The sequence below is a fragment of the Typopeltis vanoorti genome, chromosome 9 (assembly GCF_054136105.1).
Source record: "Typopeltis vanoorti isolate ZY-2024b chromosome 9, IOZ_Tvanoo_1.0, whole genome shotgun sequence".
NCBI classification, from domain to species: domain Eukaryota; kingdom Metazoa; phylum Arthropoda; class Arachnida; order Uropygi; family Thelyphonidae; genus Typopeltis; species Typopeltis vanoorti.
This window is the reverse complement of record NC_143557.1, coordinates 75,405,023-75,421,861: the sequence shown is the minus strand read 5'-3', so window position 1 is coordinate 75,421,861 and position 16,839 is coordinate 75,405,023. Positions and strand designations below refer to the sequence as shown.

General features: G+C 37.1%; 1 protein-coding gene across 1 annotated transcript in view; it reads right to left on the bottom strand.

The window, feature by feature from the left end:
- The window catches only part of Vps4 (vacuolar protein sorting 4), a 216,813-nt gene that overhangs the window by 12,344 nt on the left and 187,630 nt on the right, over window positions 1–16,839 (bottom strand). Inside the window, exons 11-12 of the mRNA XM_090398397.1 lie at window positions 15,171–15,311; window positions 8,516–8,632 (exon numbers count right to left, since the gene is read on the bottom strand). Of these exons, the coding sequence (XP_090254523.1) occupies window positions 8,531–8,632; window positions 15,171–15,311 (243 nt within the window). The 3' untranslated portion in view covers window positions 8,516–8,530. The remainder of the gene's footprint in view (window positions 1–8,515; window positions 8,633–15,170; window positions 15,312–16,839) is intronic.

Here is a 16,839-nt window from a genome sequence, read left to right as displayed (position 1 = left end):
GCTCTCCTGAGTCCCTCAAGTTTTGAAAAGGGGCGGTGAGAGCAGCAATGCATCTGTCTAGAGCATCCCAGACATGCTTAATAAGATTAAGGTCAGAAGATTTGGCTGGCCAGTCCATACATGCGATAGTCTTCTTGAAGATACCTCCACGAGCTTCATTCAATGAGGAGGGGCATTATTTTCCCTCTTCATTTAATGAGGAAGGAAAAGTTGTTCCCGTTGTTCTTTTGCCCTTCAAGGGCAAAAGAACAATGGGATCCAAGCCCTCAGTCTAAGTTGCAGCATTCAAGGCTCCACCCAGAAGCACATACAGGTTGGTGTATCTGCCCAATGAAATGTCTCCTCAAACCATCACACTACTCCATTACAAGAGTCCCTTGCATGAATATTAGAGAGATGATAATGTGCTGATAATTAAAGCATGCCTGATACAGCTTTTGTAGAGCAAATCGGGATGTCTGTAAACATGTAAACAATACCAGGCCTCAATGTCTTGGATCCAGATGATGTGGAGCCTGGCTGATTTGGGCCAGGCTCCACATTCACAGAGAACAATGTTCTTGTAGCAGATGCAGAGCTAGATCATAGCTGATTTGGGATAGCATCCATTATGGCAAGCAGATAATCAGAGATATCAGTCGCCCATACAGTTGTAACCCACGGCCTTCCTTCACAATATATTCAAGATGATGGCAGACTACTGAAATTGGTTCCAGTGTGTGAACCATTTGGCTACATCCACCTGACTTTGGCCAGGTGCTAGTCTTATGATGCTCACTGCTTGAATTCATTGGTTAAATGATGTCTTACCCAATGTTATCACAAAATGTTTTGGTCTCACTTTAGACGTAAAATGGAAAACCACTCCAAAATGCCTGCTTTTATGCTGTGGTTTATTTGCATATACTGCTGACAGTACCACTCATTTGTATACGATAACCAGACAGTGTTACTTTTTATAGAATGTAATGTACCTGACTTGCATATGTTTTTCTCCTCCTCCCACAAAAAATGTTTACACACCCCTTTGAGTGTATATACCACATTGAGAAAACTGCATTATGGAAAAGGTTACTACTGAGACTGGTTTTAGATTTTATTGGAGTCTCATGAGCATGAACTAGCCCAAGAAGATATTGAATTAAATCAATGCAGATGTCATTTTTTTTGTACATGGACTACTATTGTACTACTTGTATATGGAAAACATATGGCTTCTGCATTGATTTAACCTCAGTATCTTCCTGGGTTTAGCTTGATTTGATGAGAGATCAATACTGGGTTAAACTGATATGAGTAGTAACCCTTTCTGTAATGCAGAGCAATATACACATCCAGAAGGAAGTATGCTTTGCATTATGGGATACTGAGGCAATTGATGTGAAGTCAATAGCTTCCATATCTAAGAAGTCTAATTGTGACGATACTTCATGCACATACTTTGTTTTCTTGCACTTGGATAAAAGATTAAAACAAGAATATAATTTCTTTAACCCAAGTGGAAAAATTTTCCATAACTATCTGACAAAAACTCTGTTGTGGAAATGTCCATGGAAAATATCCAGCACTACAGTTCCTATATGTAATCAGGTCCCATAACAGAAAAATACCTCCTCAAAGCAATGCTTATGTCTAGATATGAAAGCAACTATTCTTCAAGGGCAGAATAAGATGATAATAGTCAGTATGTATCTTCAAGAAAAACGGATCCAACAATATTACACGTTAAAAGGCGCTACATGCTGTGCATTTTTCTGGAGAGGTGTAGAATGGTCTCCTTTATTTCAAATATGTTTTCCATGGCCCATACATTCTGCTTGTTAGTAGACTCAAAAATGAACCTCACTGGCAACTGCAGAATCCCCCCCCCCCCAAAGTCAACTCTTGTATAGGTTGGGATCATCAGAATTACAACTGAAGAAACTAAGACAATGACCCCAGTGTATCATAACTGGGCATGTGTGTTTTCTGGTCAGCACACTTAAAAAAAGAGCCCTAACAATTTGCACTGAAGAATAATATGAAATTATAACCTTTATAATGAATGGCTACAGCAAAAAAAACAGTTCACATAATCCTTCACAATAATGCCACTAAAGATAAAAAAAAGATTAAAAGCATACTGTGCATTAGGAGAATATAAGAAAAAACAGATCGAACACCACATAAATACCATATTAAGGCAACATTCAAACTACATATCAAAATTAAATTTAAAAAAATTAATTAAAGTTAAAAAAATTTAATAAATTAAATCATAATTAAAAAGCTCATCTAAAAATGCCCTTTGTTACCTTGTCCACCTAGGGATTTACAAAATCCAGTGTGCCTGTAACTCACCCTACATAGGGAGAAACGGGATGCACAATTCCAATAAGAAAAGATGAACACAAATGACACGCCAAATTCCTTTGGCAAATAGGGTTTTCTGATCATTCTAAAATATGTCACAGAATTATGTGCCACTCTCCAAGCGACTAGATTTGTTGCTTGGTGAGTGGCGAATGAATGGAATGGATTGTCTGAGTCAGTTGTAAGTGCTTTATCTGTTAATGGTTTCAAGGAGAGGTTCGATAGATATTGTATTGATCTCCCACAATGAGTCTCAGGACTGCATGGAGGTGCTTGTGCAATAATAATTAACTGGAAAAGCACCAAGTATCTACTCGGTACCAAAACTTGGTTTGAAAGAAAATTCAAAGAAGCTGGTGAGATACTGATTCATCATCCCAATCTCAACAGGAATGATAGATTAGCATTCCAAGAGTCTGAAAGACCCATCTGCAATCCAATATAGCATTTATGTATAGAACCCCAACACAAGAAAACCTGATCAGAGGATAGAACCTAAAGACAACAGACTATATGTTAACATGTAGTAATCGATGTAGTTCCACTTTTAATTGTTTTTAAAGTTTTACTCTTCCCCTCACTAACCTTACTTATGCATATTGTGATGTAGCTTGTGTTTTTGGTTCATACATATGTATTCTGATGACGACCTTGATATAGAGGTCGAGAGTTATTTTTCTTAGTTGTAAGTCACTGCTCATAATGTGTTTTTGTCCTCATAATTTTTTCATAATGTATTTCATCTTTATCATCTTCACTAAAAATTAGTATCTAAATAACTAAAATATTTTACTTGTTACTATTTTCATAGTTTTAAATTTTTTTTTTATTATTATTGATTTTTATGTCAAATTTGTCACAGCAGTTGTTCAATTTAGTTAAGGAATACTGAAGACTTGTGTACTGGATATATTTAGAATTATAAATATATCCATCATTAAAACACTTAAGGAATTGAACAACGTAGTTAAGGATATAAATTAAATTAAACTTTAATAAATATTTTCCGATATTTCGGCAATGTCACGTTGCCATCTTCTAAAGGAACTTACAAAAAAAGTTACGTGCACGTAGGCACTACAACACAGAAACTGGGAATGAAGAGATGAAGCTATTGTTCTCCTAACAGTCCAGATGGTGCCCTCTAGCGGGCTAAGTAGGTGTTCTTGGCTGTTGGGCTGAAGGTCTGCTGATGTAGGCCTCCCAAATTTGGGGCAGTCGCATACAACCAAATTTGTTGAGGTTTGGAGAATTTCTTAGGGCTGTGGCTGATCATTCCATAAAGAGTCTTTCAAATTTGTATTTGCTACGGTGTATCACCGTAGCTTTCTTCCACCGTATTCTGTGGCATGTATCCAGAGCATGGTCCGCAAGTCCAGAATGACTGTATTTGTGAAAACGGATGTAGTCCTTGTGTTCCGAAATTCTGATATTTGCTGTCCTGCCTGTTTGGCCAAAGTAAGACAGTTTACAACTGCAAGGGGCCTGGTAAACACCAGGTAGGTCTAGGGGAAGTGGCTGGTCTTTAGTGGAGCGGATAAGGGATGCCAATTTTCTGTAAGGTTTGTAACAGGAGGTCAGGTCATGTTTTTTTAAGATTTTGGTAATCTTTTCTGAGGTGCCTCGGATGTAGGGAATGGTGATGGATTTAGAGTAATCCTTGTTGTGGAGGGGGGGGGAGAGTCCCCTCTATTTGTTTGTAGAATTTTCCCTGCCAAACGAAATAGCCTGAGTTCATTGTGAACTGAAATGAGGCTGAGATGTCGGGAGAAAATTTAGCTTGGATTAGCTCTAAAGTTTCCTTGAGTGGGACATTTGTAAATAAAGAGGAGACATCAAAGCTAACCATTATGTCAGTATGTTGGAGTGCAAGGTTTTCTATGCTGGCTTTGTAGGATGTAGCCTGTGTCCTTTCCAAAGCAAGACCACCAAAAACCAACATATCAAACAAGGAATATAAAGCTCTACAGGAAATGCAACTGTAGTACTTAACCAAAAGGACTACACAGGTAAGCTGAATGCTCTTCTATTAGATCGGGCCACTTACCTTCCTATCAATTACAATCCCACCAACTCTCAAATTAGAAACTTCACAGGCTCCTTAAGAGAGTCACTTCTTGGCCTGTAGAAGTTACCAACAGATTAAAGCCGTTTAACTCTATACCCCCCCCCCCCGTATTTACGGACTCCGAAAAATACACAAAGAAAATGTGCCATTACGTCCCATAGTGGATGGCATTGATTCCCCCACATACAAATTAGCTAAACATTTGGCCAAAGAGCTCACACACTATACTGGCAACACACCATCACACATAAAAAACTCAGCCCATTTCAAAGCCAGCATAGAAAACCTTACACTCCAACATACTGACATAATGGTCAGCTTTGATGTCTCCTCTTTATTTACAAATGTCCCACTCAAGGAAATTTTAGAGCTAATCCAAGCTAAATTTTCTCCCAACATCTCAGCCTTATTTCAGTTCACAATGAACTCAGGCTATTTCGTTTGGCAGGGAAAATTCTACAAACAAATAGAGGGGACAGCCATGGGTTCACCACTCTCCCCACCCTTGGCCAGTTTCTTTATGGAGACCTTGGAAGAAAAAGCCTTAGCCTCTGCCCGACAAAAACCAACCATATGGCTTCGCTACGTTGATGATGTGTTCGCTATTTGGCCACATGGCTCTGAAACACTTCTCTCCTTCTTAACACACTTAAACAACCAACACCCCAGGATCAAATTCACTCTGGAAAAAGAGGAAAACAACAGCCTCCCTTTCCTAGACACACTAGTCACCCGCCAGCCTAATGGATCCTTGGTTCTCTCAGTTTACAGAAAACCCACCCATACAGGCAGATACATTCACCAACAATCCCACCATCTCCCCCCTCACAACAATATGGAGTAGTGAAAACACTATACAACAGGGCTAAACTAATCTGTTCAAACGACTTGGCCCTAAACACTGAACTAAATCACATCCGTGACACTTTCTCAGCCAATGGCTGAGAAAGTCCCCAAAAAAATCCAAAAAATATTAGAACCTACAAACCACAGATCCCCTCCCCCCCCTCCACAACAAGGATTACTCTAAATCCATCACCATTCCCTACATCCGAGGCACCTCAGAAAAGATTACCAAAATCTTAAAAAAACATGACCTGACCTCCTGTTACAAACCTTACAGAAAATTGGCATCCCTTATCCGCTCCACTAAAGACCAACCACTTCCCCTAGACCATACCTGGTGTTTACCAGGTCCCTTGCAGTTTAAACTGTCATACTTTGGCCAAACAGGCAGGACAGCAAATATCAGAATTTCGGAACACAAGGACTACATCCGTTTTCACAAATACAGTCATTCTGGACTTGCGGACCATGCTCTGGATACACGCCACAGAATACGGTGGAAGAAAGCTACAGTGATACACCGTAGCAAATACAAATTTGAAAGACTCTTTATGGAATCAGCCACAGCCCTAAGAAATTCTCCAAACCTCAACAAATTTGGGAGGCCTACATCAGCAGCCTTCAGCCCAACGGTCAAGAACACCTACTTAGCCCACTAGAGGGCACCATCTGGACTGTTAGGAGAACAATAGCTTCATCTCTTCATTCCCAGTTTCTGTGTTGTAGTGCCTACATGCACGTAACTTTTTTTGCAAGTTCCTTTAGAAGATGGCAACGTGACGTTGCCGAAATATCGGAAAATATTTATTAAAGTTTAATTTAATTTATATCCTTAACTACGTTGTTCAATTCCTTAAGTGTTTTAATAATGCATAACCAACATATAAGCCTGTCTGCGAGAATAAATATATCCATCACAATCACCTGCATAAAGCAAAGAGCTGAATCGAATATTTTTAATTATGATATGAGGTTGAAAGCCACTTTCTTTCCTAATATAATCCACAGAAATGAACAACGATGAAGATCTCGTGATATATCTGATTTTATATCAAACCATTTTTCCATACCTCCTTCAAATTCTAACTGCTAACTTATAACTTAAATAAATATGCATGATTTTGTGCAGTGTAAAAAAAAAATGTGAGATGTATTTGTAGTGAAAGTTGAACAATTTGCATAAGGAGAGCAAAATTAGCAAGAGAGAGAGAGAGAGAGTGTGTAATAAATGCTTTGAAAGTGAATGCGGAGAGAACAAATGATGTGATAATAGAGTAGAGAGTGTGATAGTAAAGTAGAGAGCATTGATACAAGATTGGAAAATGTAAATATTGGTAATAATACTGAAAGTGCAGTGGTGGAAGTTCAAGAGAATGTAGAAGACCTGAATAAAGAAATTGTGTGATTGCATATAGTCTTTCACAGGACAAAGTTCGAGATTGAAAGGCTGCAGGAACAGTAAGAGATCATTCAAACTGAAAACATGAAAAAGGTCTCAAGCCAAAAAGAAACTTGTAAGAATAATTATTTATAGTGATTCTATGATAAGGGGAATTCTTCATGAAAGGCTACAAAATTTTGTTTCCCTAGTGTGAAAATTAATAATATTACTAATATTGTCAAAATGCAGAAAGGTGAAAGAATAGATTGTTTTGGTTGGAGCCAATGACTTGAGAAGTACTGTATGAGGAAGGATGTGAAAGAGTTGTTGGAAGAAGCAAAAAAAGAAGTGCAAGAGTGCAAAGTTTGTGAGTCTGCTGCCATGTAGTTTGCCTCTATGAGAGGCAAATTATTAATAATGCTAGATTTATAGTTAGGTATCTGGAGAGAGCTTTGTTCACAGAGAGTGTAGAAGTGCAAAGTCAGGAAAACTAAAACAATTGTGGATGCAGACTAGTGTGTATGAAGGCACCCATGAAGCAAATAAGTGTGTGAAAAAAAACAGAATCTAGTCTCTCAGGCAACAATAACAAACGGTAGTAGTCAATTCAGGATGTAAAGGTGGTTGAGGTCTGCGGGGATGCTACAGTTTCTATATACTAATGCTAGAAGCAGCATCGGGAATAAGAGGAAAGAGTTTTTGGCATTGGTTAGCACAACTTTGTCAAAAGCTATAGGCATTAGTGAGACTTGGCTAATAGCAGGTAACATAGTTACAGAAAAAGAATGCCATGGATTTAGTATTTTCAGGGGGGATAGAATAGGCAGGTGATGGAGTACTGCTGATGATAGCAAATGACTTGCAGCCAAAGAGATTAGGAATCATTCGGGCAGATGGCAGTTCTTTTGAGTCAATCTGGTGTGATATTGAGGCCAACAGGACAAAATATAAATGCTAGAATATAAATGGGGAATTGCTGCTGTAGGCCAGAGAAGATGTGGAAGACATGTCAGCATATTAGTACAATGAGTACAAGTCAAATAATTATTATGGGGGACTTCAACTTTAGAGATATAGATTGGAAAGAAGAAAGATCATATAGCAGGAAGGAAATGGAATTTATACACTTACTGAGAGATAATTACTTGAAGCAGAATGTGATAGAGGGGGGACTCGGGATATGAAAGTGTTGGATCTTGTGGGACAGAAGATTTGTGTGTAACTAAGGTGGCTACAGTGTCTCCAATTGGGAAAGTGGAGACACTGTAGCCACCTCACAAGTGGTCATGACTTGTGAGGTAGCAAAAAACTGTTGAAATCGCAGTTAAGAAAGAATATATGTGGAACTATAAAGTAGGTGATTATGATACACTTATGAGGCAGCTTGAAGCAGTACCATGGCATAAAGTTCTGCAAAGGAAGGATGTTCACAGTGCATGGGAATAATCAAGGGATATCTGGAAAAAGCAATATCACACTGTATACCCAAGATCAGGAAGGTAAATTGGGTAGAAGTTAGATGAAGAGTAGTATCATTAAGCATGAGCTGCAAAAAAAAGAAAATGCTGTGAAGGTATATTAAGGAGAAAGATGACCAGGTAACTCGTGAACAGTACAAGAATCAGAGAAGAAAGGTGACAGAATGCTAAGGAGGCAAAATTAGATTATGAGAAGAAATTAGCCAAACAGGTAAAAGGAAATTCTAAAGAGTTTTTTCATTATGTGAGAAAGTAGGAGGAAGAATGACTATGGAAGGATAACTTTAATGAGTGCAGATGGTAGAGGGAGTAACAGAGGTAACAATAAGGTCAACTGTATATGCTAATTACATATGCATATGAGTTCTTATAATCAATAACATGCAATACCTGATTTTTCTAGTTCTATCCCTCTTGGCCAAAGTCTTCCATAAACTTGGTTAGCTTATCTAAATCCTTTTCATTTACAGTTGGCTTAGAATTAGCCAAAGACAGTAACATGTCACTCTGCAAAAAAGAAATATTTTTATTTAGAATTTCTAATCAATTTGATATGCTTAACATTGTTATTTTTACAAGTAATTTCAATGCAGCTATCTGAAATCCTTGAAGAATACTTCATTACTCCTTGAACTTCAATATTACCATGTGTATGGTAGTACACTTTAATCTAAGTACTGCAAGAAAATACATAAGAAATATGTAATAGGCCATAAGAAATACAAGGAAGATCACTAGTGAGAAATTAAAACAAAATATATTACAAACACAATAATGTTTTAAGTGAGCAGTTTGGTAAGGTCAAATTACCACATGTATTTTTATAACAAAGACAACTAAACAAATGTTAGAAAAGTTTGTGTACAGGGTGTTCGGGATAAATTTGACAGTTTCGTAAGGAAAAAGAAAATCTTCTTTGTATCTATTAAATTTAATGAATTGACAAAAAAACATTACAGGCAGAGTTAATTACAATACTATCAACAAGATTTACTCAAAATAACCACCATTAGCATCGATCACAGCTTCAATTCTGCTTCGGAACCTCGAACAAGCTGATGCTACAGTCTCCCTGGGAAGGGCCGCAAAAACTGTTTTAATTTTATCCATTAACTGGGCTTTTGTATTACTGGAAGTGCGATTGGTGTCTTTTTCAACTGAGCCCCATACAAAATAATCCATGGGGTTAAGGTCTGGGGAGTTTGGAGGCCAAACATTTGGACTGGTGAAGTCGTAGAAATTTTCAGACAACCATTTTTGACTTTTCCCAGAGGTGTGGCAAGGGGCCGAATCCTGCTGCCATACATACGGCCTACCATTGGCTACCCTTGTTATCCAGGGCTTGACTACAGTTAGCAACTCCACGAACAAAGCCCGAATTCCAATGCCAGGGTTCTTCAACACCTGTTCCTGCAGATTTGCGAGGAATTCTGCTGTACGAACGCAATCAGATCGTCTGCTAGGGATCTTTCTTCTTGCTACATCCTCGTAGTCACCATTGCAAGTCTCTAGTTAATGCCTGATTGTTTTTACTGTATTCAGGGAGCATTGGGCAGCAGTCGTAATATCCTTATTTTGATGGCGGGCACGAATCATCATGATACAAGTTATTCTCTTCCATGATTCAGGTGGGTTCCAGCTATCCATCCTTTCTGACATCTTATATATGAATGAAGAAGGGTCCAAACTTTTAAATGAAGAGAAGTGTGTGTTAATACATGTAACTTACGGAAAAATATAATTAATTATAAATATGTCAAATTTATCCCGAACACCCTGTATAATGGTGATAACAAGACAACTGTGGCGGCAAAGGTGAAGCAAGAACTATATTATTTCATAAAATTTGGATTCCTAATTCAAATGCTTGTTTTCCTAGAACACTTTTCAATAATGACCAATGCCCATTTATATGCCACCACATTTGATCAAATGATGGTTTTAGCAACATGACACTGCTGTGAATCAACTGATGCCCAGTATTCGTGGAGTGTGTTTATAGCATCGTTGTTTGCTGCATCACTATGTTTTGCTGTTTCATCGTGAATTATACTTTTATTATAACAACTGTTATTTTATGTTGTAACTATTATTTTCTATTAATGAGTTATTTTTGCAATTAAAGCAAAAATGTTTTGTCTCTAGTTCTAATGGCATAATGAATATCTAGCAGGAAAACCTCGCTTAACACGAATCTGATATGTGCGGTTTTTTGACGGTTTTTTTACGTTATGTGAAATTTTTTGTCACCAATCTGCAGTGAATGGAAAAGCTGGAAATCATTAAGAGACATGAAAGCAGCGCTAGTAATAGTAATACAATGATCATGCGAGACCTGGAATACAGTGAGTCTACAGTTTGGACTATATTAAATAAGAGCAAAGAATACAAAAACAAGGAAAAGTTGCTACTGCTTCTTTAAGAAAGCAGATCACCCAAAATAGAAGCCATTTAATCAAGATAGAGCATCTTCTATCACTCTGGATTGAGGATTATAACCAAAAAAAAGAATATCTCTTAGTACAGGGAACATTCAGACAAACTCTATATTTTTACCTCATTGAAAGAGACCAAATTTCAAGAGGAATGTGAAAGCTTTACTGTGAGTTTAGGATAGTTTGATCGATTTAAAAATCGGACTGGACTGGACAGCATAACGTAAGAATAACTGGGTAATCTGCTAATGCTGATAAAGATTCTGCGGCCAAGTTTCCTGAAGAATTGCAAAGGATAATTCAGGAGGGTGATTATGACGATCAGCAAATATTCAATGAAATTGGTCTGTTTTGTAAGCGTATGCCAACAAAAACTTTCCTAGCTAAACTGAAGCATCTCAACCAGGATACAAAGTATCTAAAGATCCTCTTATTAGGAGGCAATGGAGAAAGTAAATTTAAACTCAAGACTATGTTAGTTTATCATGTGCAAAATCCAAGATCTAACGTTATTGAAGAAATCAGCACCATTGGAAAAGAATTTGGATTTAATGAACTGGATAATGAAGATGTGAGAAACTTGCTCGATTCCCATTCAGAACAGTTAAGCAAGAATGATCTCCTTCAACTAGAAGAATAGCATGCAAACAACAAGAGAATGTTACTACAAAGCTAACTGCAAACGAACTTGAGCTAGTTTTCAATCAGATTGAGTATGCTAAGAAAAATTTTGTTTGATGCTGAATCCTGATATGGAACGAAGCCTCAAAGTCCACCAAAAGCATGATAAAGTGATCGCCAGCTATCGCAAATTGCATGGCAAGATGAAAAAGTCGAGAACAATTAAAACATTTTTACTTAATTTTTTTGTACAAAAAGTAGCTCAATCAAATGTTTAGACATTAAATAAAAATTTAAGCAATTGATTTTTATTAAGTTGGATAATTTTATCCTCTAACATAGCGTATTCCATACTTTTTTCCAAATTTACGCTAACTGATGGATGAATTATAATTATTCCTATTGCATTCGCTTAACGCGATTTTGCTTAGCTGCATATTAACTGATAGATTAATTAATCGCGTTAAGTGAGGTTTTCCTGTAACTAGGCTGAAGTACATTTTAATTTCTTCATTAGAACTGCAACGTGGAAGGGTCACTTAAATAAAGCCTGCAAACCTCGGGTGTAGTCAGAATCAACTCCTCTTCTCATGTACTTTCCTTTATGTATTAGGTGCATAAGGGGAAAAAAAAAAAAAAAATCCAGAGTTTCCAGAGGGGAAAACTGTGACACGTCAGTTTGAGACTAGTTCTCTCTCTTCTGGTTAACATCCCTTATAACCATCCATTGTGTACCAATAGGTGGACTCAACCCTCTCCAACTAAAGGCATGTGGACTGGACAAAGGAGACACACAGAATCCACTTACCAATAGGATCAATTTTTGGTTTTAGAATCCAAAAACATAATGGGCAACAATTCAATTCAAGTGAATGTTTGCACTGGCATTGTACAGAATGGAACTTGTGGACTGCAGCTGTCTACTGTGCAAGCCAAGGCATGCATCTCTATAAGGATAGATGATGAATTTATAGCATCCTCTTCAGAGCTAATACATTCCTTTTAATTTTCATGGCCTACTACACAGTTTTGTAATTTCTTAACTTCAGAAGATTTTATTCATTGTAGTATATCTATCTATCTATCTATCTATCCCAATGGCTTTAACAGGCCTTTAAGGCCCATAACCTTCCAAGCATGCTTGGATTTCGTAACCGAAATACGAGGACAGAATGGTCACTCCTATGCCTCAAGGTATTCTTGGCTGTATCCATGTGTGTTCACGGGGCCGGTTTGCCTGCTTGCGGGATGAAAAACACCAGATAAACTGGCGGAAAAAACCCTACTGCCCGCGCCCAAGACCGGCTAACTTGGCTATGGCTGAGGAAGATCCTTCAGCTCCTCACGTCTCCGACGGGAATCGAACCTAGGACACTCCTTCCCCAGGCATATGGTTGCGAAGCGCAAAGCCACTAGGCTAACCGCGCGGACTATTGTAGTATATGGCCTATGATATTCATACCTGATGTTACTGACATCTCCAGTGTTTCCAACACAAATTTGTAAGTGTTCCTTCTTTGCATATGTCCAGGTCATATCTGAATAATTCTGAATATATGGCACAGATTACAGTATGAAAATAGGAGAAAATGGGAACATGATAGACACATGCAAACTGGTGTTATTTTTGTCAGCTATAGCTGATATATTAGTTTAAGAGTTTTACATTTGCATGCACGCAGGCACACACACAATTTGGCAAGTTTTCAAGTGGGACTGTTTCTGTTATTAATTACTGGGTGTGTGTATGAAGGGGGGGGGTACTGGGTTTGTGAATTTTGGGAACCTAATAATGATTATTATAATTAAGAAAGACCAGGGAGTTAGGGACTCATCGAGGGAGACTACATGCACCAGCTATCATACTTGTTCTTGAATTCACACTGTTTGTACATACAACACCCAATGGCAACATATAACATATTTGTCAACATTCTCAACTTCCATGGATGCCCTCACATCTTTTCCCCACCCTCCATAAAATAAAAACTTTAAACAATTGAAATCCTGTATTCATATCATTCTTTACAAGAAAAATTATCCGAAATAACAAATCTAGAACACTAGTCAATTTCATCTCAAACTCTAGAAACTAAAGTAAAGGTCAAAAATAGTCACTTGAAAAAAATCTGAAGCTCTATAACACCTAAACACATCCCAGCTGCAATCATATCAAACTGTGAGGTAGTGAATTTATCATCACAGCTATTTAGATAAGACAATACCAACACCCTAAGTCAAAGTCATAATTTTGTCATTTACCTATCCTAGAAATAATGACCAGCACTGAATGTGGTATCTATGATCCATCTCCCACAGAGGCTAACAATATTTGTCTGGATGTAACAGGAATTCTTACAAAATCTGAACCTCCCAAGAGCAACATTCCACCTAAGGAAATATTAACTTAAAAAAAATCATTATAACCAAAGCAGATAAGAGAAATGCTACTGTCATTATAGCTTCAACAAAGTGTAACAGAAAAATGAACAATCTTAAAGATGCCTCTGCATACCAGATTATAGATCAAGATCCCACAAAATAACAAAAGAAAAAAAGTGTGTGTTTGTGCACACACACTTGCTGACATTTCTTGGTTCGTGCGAGGCATTGTTGTGATGCCTGGCCGTCATCATGGGTACCCTTGTTGATCTCCAGTTGTGGAACCTCAGGCAAAACAAAGTGCAGTGCACGTGAAAATGTAACTTTATACACACACACACACACACACACACACCCAAAGCTCACCTCTAGGATCAGCCACGTGTGTGTGTGTGTGTGTGTGTGTGTGTGTGTATAAAGTTACATTTTGGCCTAAAGCAATTACCAGAAATTTAAACCAATGTACCACTGACAGAGATCTTTGACCTTATCAAGCCACATTTCCCTTCTGAAATATTTGAATTATTCAAATTCATCATTTATTCAGGGACTGCAATGGGTTCACTTCTTTCCACTCCTCTAGCCAATTTCTATATGGAATTTCTAGACATTCAGGTGCTTAACACTGTTATACATAAACCAACAGTTTTGGTATGCTATGTAGAAAAAAGAAATTTTTTTCCTTCCTAGACACATTAGTTACATGATTATCAATCAGTTCATGTTCCTTTTATGTTTAGAGGTACTTAAATCATCATGAAGATACATCGGCAATCACACTCATTCATCCCACAGCATGGCATCCTCAAATACTTACGAACAGCTAGGGCTATTTGTTCAAGTAACACACCTTGCTACTGAATTTAAGGCATCTTTGCAACAGTTTTTATAGCCAATGGGCTAGAACCATCACAAAACATATAATCCTAATTGCATGTAACACCTCTTGCAACCAATACACAAGATCACAGAAAAGCTATTCCAATCCCTTATATTTATTCAAGCAACACTGGAAAACACAACTAAAGTCCTCCACAAATATAATCTCCATACCATTTTCAAATCACACATCCAACTAACAATCTTCACCCATTCTCCTAAGGATGAACTTCATCCTCTTGCATTCTTGGAATGTACAAAGTTCCTTGTGCCTGCAATGAAGCCTACTTTGGACAGATTGGTAGTATCTATTAACATCCACCCTGACGAATATAAAAACTTCACCCATAATCATCTATATAGCAAACAATGTTGTGGACATTCCTTTATCAGGATTAAATGGAAGAAGACTATTTCTAGAGTCATCATCATCAATGAAGCACTTGTATTCAACCTCAACAAATATGGCTGCATTAATTTGCCAAAGATTTGGGAAACTGTCATGTAGCCTGACTTTTCTGAATTAATTGTTTTTATCTAGCTACTAGAGGCACGTTATTAGGGCACCAGTTTCTTTTCAGTTACAATTTGAATTATTTCTGCAACTATCTCCAGTGAAATATTTTCACTGAACTTCCAACCAGCCAAGTTCAATAAATTATTAATTTTCCTCTGGTATTGTTTATACCATGAAGCACAGTTAGAAACACATGCATATATATATTTACCATAGTCACAACAGGTTCCAAAAGTTTGTCACCAGGAACATCCATCCATGACATTTCTAGAGCTCCAGGTGTTCCCGGGGAACATGGTGTGAGTAGGTCATCAACTATTTCATTTGGATTGGTGCGTGATGCTCCTCTAACCTATAAACAAGTAATGTTGTAGAAGCATTTCCAAAACATATAAAATAAGATCAATAGATTAACAGCATGAGAATTGAAAACTATATTTTCACCAGTATTTTGCATTTGCTAACACTGACAGTATTGTATTTAATCACATCATCTGTTACAGTTATGTTAAAAATCCTGTCAGCTGTGCTATTTATATGTCTGTAATGATTATAAGCAAGTGTTAAGTAAATATATAGAAGAGTTCAATCCGATTAGTGCAATAACTTTTAACTGTTATTTTTAGAATCCAGGAATGACTCGAGATCAAATAAAACGAAATATTTTTTTTAATGAAACCAAAAAACTATATACATTGTACATAAAACTAAATTAAAACTATACATTAGAGATCTCCTTTCTCTTTATAGGATAAACTTATTCTAATTATGATTTGCTCCACATGTACTTAATCAGTCTATTAGACTGAACATTTTTTTTTTTTTTTATAAAAATTTCCTACAAACAATAAATATTCATCAGAGTCTCAGAGTCAGTTCTTTATCAGGCCTCCCTCAAAATATAAAAATTCTTAACTTTCACAGGACTATTGCAGTGTTTTCTTATTTAGCACATATTATTTCATTCATCCTTACTGTTTCACTGGAATATAAATATTCTTACCTCAGGCAATATTAAGCACATTCGATCAGAAATGCTCAAGTATGGAGGTATAAAAGTCTGATAGTGGCTGCACTGCATAGTTCAGAAGGCCTAGACAGAGGGATGAATTGGAGTATATATAAAAAGGGAAATAAAACTGAATGTGAGAATTACAGAGGTATTTCTCTACTGAGAAATACCTCCGTAATTTCTCAGTAGAGATTATATCTTACCAGGAACTGAGTGTTCCTGGTAAGATATATATGCAAGTATACTTGAGAAGGATTGTGGAAAAGAAGCTTGGTGAAGAACAAGCTCGATTCAGGCCAAATGTCAGGATCAGATTTTCACTTTATGATGAACAGTTGAGAAATCATGGGAATATAACAAAGATCTGTATTTAAGTTTTGTAGATCTGGAATGAACAAAGCAGTTGGGATGCCAGTTCAATGTTGAGAAATGTAAGGTAAAAAAAAGAAAGAAAAAAGATGGAATGTAGAATTTACACTCGGTGGGGATATCCTGTTGAAGGTGGACGAAATAGGAGATTTTGGGGTGATGGTGGATAAGGATCTGAAATTTAGGAGACACATTGCCAAATTATCTGCAAAGTGAAAGACTAGAATGGAACAGAAATACAGCAATCCCTCAATTAAAGCGGCTAATGCGTTCTTTAAAACAGGCGCATTAATTGAAAACACATGGGAAAAAGTATAATTCATTCCTCAAATTTCTTTTTTGATCCTTAAATTTTTTTTATTTTTGTTTATAAAATAATTAGGGTATGTCTCAGGGCCTAGTTAAAGGAAAATCATGAAGCTGAAGGACAATAAAACATATTCAGAATATAAATATATTATTCTGACTGAGCTAAAGCAGTTTGGCAGGGAACTTCAAA